This window comes from Chrysochloris asiatica, unplaced genomic scaffold (assembly GCF_000296735.1).
Source record: "Chrysochloris asiatica unplaced genomic scaffold, ChrAsi1.0 scaffold00094, whole genome shotgun sequence".
Classification (NCBI taxonomy): Eukaryota; Metazoa; Chordata; class Mammalia; order Afrosoricida; family Chrysochloridae; genus Chrysochloris; species Chrysochloris asiatica.
Window position 1 is genome coordinate 11,919,946 of NW_006408612.1, and position 6,516 is coordinate 11,926,461.

At 38.2% G+C, this 6,516-nt stretch overlaps 1 protein-coding gene and 1 pseudogene across 1 annotated transcript in view; one reads left to right on the top strand and one right to left on the bottom strand.

The window, feature by feature from the left end:
- The window catches only part of CCDC141 (coiled-coil domain containing 141), a 331,211-nt gene that overhangs the window by 91,379 nt on the left and 233,316 nt on the right, over positions 1–6,516 (bottom strand). Inside the window, exon 8 of the mRNA XM_006866703.1 lies at positions 2,213–2,385. Coding sequence (XP_006866765.1) covers positions 2,213–2,385 — 173 coding nt within the window. The remainder of the gene's footprint in view (positions 1–2,212; positions 2,386–6,516) is intronic.
- LOC102830610 lies at positions 2,840–3,571 on the top strand (annotated as a pseudogene).

Sequence of the window (6,516 nt, forward strand, 5' to 3'; positions counted from 1 at the left end):
GATGCCTGTAGTCCCAAGCCTGCCTATCAGTGATGTATCCACCCTGGCTTTGGGTTGCCTCATTGTCTCTCTCTTTTTCTCCTTCTGTGTATTTTTGATATATTGCAATCGCCGCCAGGTATCCTCTCCTCGTGAACTGAACCCCTATGTCGAGGCGGGTCCCTGACAAACATCAAAACTGGTAAAATGGAAAGTCAGCAAAAAAGATGAATACCACCAATGAGATGGGCTAACAAAGAAGCAATGGGCCTAAATGTAACAATTGTTAGGCTGGCATAGGACCGAGCAGTGTTTCATTCTGTTGTGCATGAGTAGGAACTAACTCCATGACAAACAATAACAAGAATAATGAGCTCTGATCAGAGCGGTCATTATACCCAATTACAATGAAGCTTCAAATCACGTGGTTTCATCTGCACATGTTACAAGCACTCTTGTTGCTGCAAATGTTTTTATAGTCACTGATTTTATTAAATGGTTTGGGCTTTAACTATAATATAATAGGAACTGCTAAGTGCTGTCTAGTTGGTTCCAACTCGTTGTTGTTGTTGTTAGGTGCTGGGTCTCTGGGAGTTGAGTGGACACCACCATTACTTGGATTCAAGAGTTGGAGCTAAAATGAAAAGGACCCAAACCATGGAGTCGATTCCAAATCATGGTGGCTGTATAGGACTGGGTATAACTGCCACATAGGGTTCCCAAGGCTGTCACCTTTACAGGAACAGACTGCCACATCTTTCTCCCTTGAAGTGGCTGGTGGATTTGAACTTCCAATCTTTCAGGTAGCAGTCAAGCACTGAACCACTGTCCCACCAGGGCTTTTTTGGTGCTAAAGTAAAGAAATGTAATAGCTATACTTGTTACTGTTAGTTTTTCTAATGGGAGTTTCATTTGCCCTTCAGCTTTTTGGCTCCTGTTGGAAGACCTTGGATTATTCCTACTCTTGGTTTTGTGTGATCCCATGGCAACCATCAGAAACCTGGTTTAAACACTTATGCCTGGATTCAGACTATTATATGAAAAAGAATTCCCAAAACCCAAATTTACCAAACCAACACTTTTTAAACACATCTAAAAGAGAATATAACAAAGGCTTTAAACACATATAAAATAATTTTATCATACTCTATTTCCTTGCTCTACAAATAAAATGTTTTCAAGTTTCAAAGAGATGAGATGGAAGATGAATAACTAAGCTTAACCCATTTTCACAAATAATTTTGTCCCTTTCCGTCAAAACAGAAGCTCTCTCTTTATTTCTTTCTAGCCAGTATCTGTTTCCCCATCTATCCTGTCATCTCTTTGTCTTCCAATCTCTGTTTTCGAGGTCTGTGTTTCTTCTCATTCCCACTCTATGCTTGCACTGATAGACTTACTGTCCATGTTCATAAAACCCACCAGCCTAGTACACTAATTAGGGCATGGGCTCTGGGATTCGAATTCTCGCTCTACCTCTAATTTACTATTGTGTATATGAGGCTTTCTGCTCCTGTAAAGATTTACAGCCTCAGAAACCCTGTACAGGGTTGCTATGAGTCGGAACCAACTCCACGGCACATGACAACAAATATTACTTAACCTCTCTGTGTCTCAATTATATCTGTAAAAAGAGAACACTCATAGTTTGGGCCTTGTAAGTTGCTATGAGGATTCATGAGATAATACTCCTACAGCTTTTAGCACAGTGCCTGGCACATGATGCACCCTCTATAAATGTGAATGATTATTATCATTGTCACTTTCATTTGGGGTTTTGTTTAGTGCACCATGAAAATAATAAATAACAAGGAATTCTGGCACTTTAATTTTAAAAAGGAAAAAGAGAAAGGGTAGTCCCGAGGTTCACGAAGTAATAGGCAAGAAGAAAGTCTATGGAAATGACAGAACATTTAAGTTCTGCTTTCTATTTTGTCCATGCCCTCTCCTTTAAGCCATGTCATAATGCAGCAAGGAGTCCTGGTGTGGCACTGTGGGTTAATGCACCAGACTGCAAAGCCATTTAAACTGCAAGGTTGGTGGTTCATGCTCACCAGTTGCTCCTCAGAAACCCTATACAGGGTCACTATGGGTTGGAACTGACTTGACAGAACTTAACAACAACAACAACATAATGGAACAAAACATGAGAAACAAAAAAAATCAACTTATTTTTTATTAGGTTGTGGAAACTGAAAAAACTTGCTACACCTAGGAAGAAATAGACTTTACTCACCTGTAGGAATCCACTTGATTAATTAAGGTTTGCCCCTTTTGCAAAGCATCAGCTGTGCAGTCTTTAATTTCTCTGTGTAATTCCTCATGCCTTGCGGCCAAGACAGGCAGACTTAAACTTTCTGACTTAAGGAGCTTAAGGTAAGCTTCAACTCTTCCAAGTACATCAAATGCCTGCCAAACAAAACATACTTTCATTTTCAGCTTTTATAGTTTAAAATCTACATTATCAACGTGTACACAAAATGCTAGAGATTAAGCCAGGCTGTTAAATGTATTAGTTTGATCACAACCAAAACCAACAACCATTGACTTGCAAAACAGTTATGTAATTTAAGAAAAGTGATCATCACTTAGGTTAGCAGAGACAACAATCAACACCATGTGATAATCAAAGTAGTTTACAATGAGACTATATCTACACAATATAAACAGTTATAACTGTACAGAATTGGAGAGTCAGGGTCTGGGGGCATTTATACTGTCTATAAATAATGGATGAGATATTTTTAAAATATCAGTCAGTTTTTATCACCTAAATGTGTGTCTCTATAATAGTTTTAAAAGGTCATTTTGTGGAGGAGCTGAATGTGTTACTTCAGCTGATGGCTGGAGCTCTGTGACCAGTTGGGTTTGTGACATGGCTGCTGTCCTTTCTGAATCCAGTGGGTTTCAGTGAAGAGAAAACCCAGAGAGCAATGGCAAGTTAGACACTGATTCCTACTCTGAGTCCTTTATTGTGTGGTCTGGTCATTACCAACAGAGAATTATATGTCTGGTGTTGCTAAGTATAGACAATGGTTAGAGATGAGTTATCCAAAGGAGTTTGTAAAACTTAGCATGGAAAATTCACCTAAATAAGATGCTGGGATTAGTGAGGATCAGGAAATGGCAGAGGAAAAGGGAAAGAAGAAAAAGTAAAAGACAGGTTGTTCTTGAGTGCCAATGAGTCAGTTCTGACCCATAGCAACCCTATATAGGGTTTCTGAGGAGCAGCTGGTGAACTTGAGCCACTGATCTTGTGGTTCAAACTGACATTGCACTCTAGTGCATTAACCTGCAGTGCCATACCAGGACTCCATAAAACAGAGGTGGAAGACCGTACCATAAAAGGTGACAGTAGCTAAAATTCCCAGAGCAAAGAAAAAATATGAAACAAGAGTGTGTAGCCTTGCAATTTTTGAAATTAATTTTAAGGAAGCATAAAAGTTTTTTGCTCAGAAATTCTGTGGCAAAGAGAATGAATGAGATCATCATTCGGGGAGACTTTACAGATGACATAATTGAGGTCATTCAGAAGTAAACAGAGATGGACGATGACAGCATTGAAGATATTAAAGAAGCAAAGAAATTATTCTGAAAATGTGTCTGATGATCTGAATTGACAGTTGACACAGCCAAAAAGAGGGAGGCCTTTATATATATATTTTATATATATATATATACATTTACATAAAACATATATTTATCTTACTGTATAAATGTAGACTCCTTGTTCTTGGCATTTTCACTGTTCTGTACAAGGCTGTGTTTTTTGTTTTTTTTAATCACCTAAGTCTGATAAACAGGAGAGCAGCCATGTTTACACATGAAATAGAATTTAGTCAGAAATTTTTGGCCATCTGAAAAAAATTTTTTTTCTCAGTATATTGCTATTTGAACTCCAAACACTATGGAGAAACAGCAAATTATTAATATGCTTTTCCCTCTGACTTTTCAAGTCTAAAACCTCTGGCATGCTTCAACCAAGGCATCCATCTGTCTACAGAGAAGATTAGAATTTGATCCTAAATAGTTCAGAGAGAAAGATCAAGGCGATATTTCATTTCTTACATGCAAAATAGGATTATGCAGAAGGCACATAGCTTTGAAAACTAAGGTACTGTCTTGAGAGGAAATCTTATGAATTCCTTTATTTTCTTTCTTTATTAGCAGATCAACAACCAAGCATGGGGGATTAAGTTTATAAATTTTACATAGGAGGAGAGTCAAGAGAAAGTATCCCTTTGGCCATTAAGGCTTTGCTGGTATTAAAATAGAGAAGTATTAATATAAATATTAATATAAAATCAGTAAAAGAAGACTGTGGAAGTAGAAAACCATGGAGATTTCAGTGGTCTTCTTGGATCTCCTAATATTGCTATTCTTGAACTTTGAGCTGGAAAGCAGGAGATAAACTAGGTAAACTAACTGAACTGAACATTAGGGGGTTCTTGCCATATTGCCCTTTGGAGCTGTTGAAAAAGGCAACCTTACAAGATGTCACATACCAATCTGTGGAACAGCCTCAACACATAAACTTGATTGCCACATAATCCAGGTAGGGACTTGAATTCTAGCCTTCCTGGATTACTGAGTTAGAAGCCATTGAGCTCGACAGGGACCCACCATAATGGAGAAGGAAAATTCAACAGAATATGCAGGAGGAAGATCCCAGGTTTTGGGAAATGAGAACAGATAGCTTCATGAGTCATGCACCACGGAGATTTGAGAAAGGCCAGGATAACAAGGCTGAACAGACTGAGAGAACACTGTGAAAGTCCAATGCAGAGGCTGTGCCTGTGGAGATGATAAAAATGCCTACTCCCCTCCACCTGCTGCCATCTTGTAGTTGTTGTTAGTAAGTGCTGTCCAGTTGGTTCCAACCCACAGCAAACATGTATAGGGTTTCTGAGGAGCACTGGGTGAACTTGCAGTTCAAACCAAAATTGCAGTCCAACTAAGGAATGAGTTTTAATGACAGAATTGAAACTGGGAAAATTTAAAATTTTCAAATAACATTTCTATTATTTATCCTATTACATATAAGGAGCCCTGGTAGTGTAGTAGTTACTTGTTGGGCTGCTAACCACAAGGTAAGTAGTTCAAATCTATCAGTCCTCAGTAATAGAAAAATGAGACTTTCTGCTCCCATAAAGATTTACTGCCTCAGTAACCCTATACAGGGTCGCTATGAGTCAGAACCAATTCTAGGACACACCACCGCCGACCACCACCATTATTTATATGCTGATGTTCGGTTCTCTCAGCAATGTCTCATGTCTTTTAGAGCTGTTATTTCTGTTTACTTACAATGTTTAAAACAAAACCATTCCCATTTGTTCAGCACCTGATAGAAAGTAATAATAGCTATACTGTGGTTCTCACAATTGCTTTTTATGCAGTCAGAAAATATTTTTAAAATATAATACCTGCTGAGGTTTAGATCCATGCTCCTTAATAGACTTCAGAGGGAGCAAGAAATTATCCATCATACAATCGGGAAATATCCTCCAACAAATTAAGTAAAATAGGGGCATTTCAGGTATGAAATTTTAGGTGGGTAGAGTGGGGTTTTAAAACAGTTTTTATAAATAAGTTTCTGTCTTTCTTTCTTATAGGTGAGAAAGAAAGCAAGAAAGGCTGCGGGATCTCTCTTCTGCTATGTAAGATTGTAAAAGAGAAAACATTTTATTTAAAAAAACTTTGAACCTGAAGTACATTTCCTTATCTGATCTCTCCTCATTCCCAAGGTTGACAACTGGGCCCAAATGGAACAAGTTGCTGATGTTTCCAAAGTACATAGTTTGAACTACTCTCTCAGTCCTTCCATAACTCACTAAAACATCACTTGGCACTCTCCACTGTTTCTACAATTTTGTTTTCGATTTTAAAGTTTTATTGCTTATTTTGAATGAAACAGAGTCTTGTCTTAACTGAGGGTTAGCTTTAAAGTTAGTGCATAAAGCAAAACAAGGCTTGTTGTTCTTGTTAAGAGCTGGCAAGCTGATTCTGACTCATAGAGACCCTGCATAGGGTTTCCGAGGCTGTAAAATTTGTGGGAACAGAAGTCCTCATCTGTCTCCCACAAAGTGGTTGATGGGCTCAAACTGCCAACCTTGTGATCAGCAGTCCAGCACATATTCTACAGAGCCACAGTATTCCCATATAAAGCTTAGCATTTATAATAACTCATACTTGCATTTGGGGTTGAGAACCACTTGTCTCGACTAAAGGATGTAGATGTCAGGCACTTACACCTTTCTTCCTTTAAAACAATTTAAAATGTATAGTTTAAATACAGAAAGGATGGAGAATTCAAAAATATTTTTTTCTTGCCGAGAAGTTTAACTTTATTCTGTTTTAATACTAAGCCATCATAACCTTCACACATATTGTTTTGAGAATTAAACAAGAGAGAATATATCAAAGGAGCTCTGGTAGCGTAGTGGTACGAATCGGGCTGCGAACCTTAAGGTCAGCGGTTCGAAACTACCAGCCGCTCCGCGGGAGAAAGATGAGGCTTTCTACTCCCGTAAGGATTTA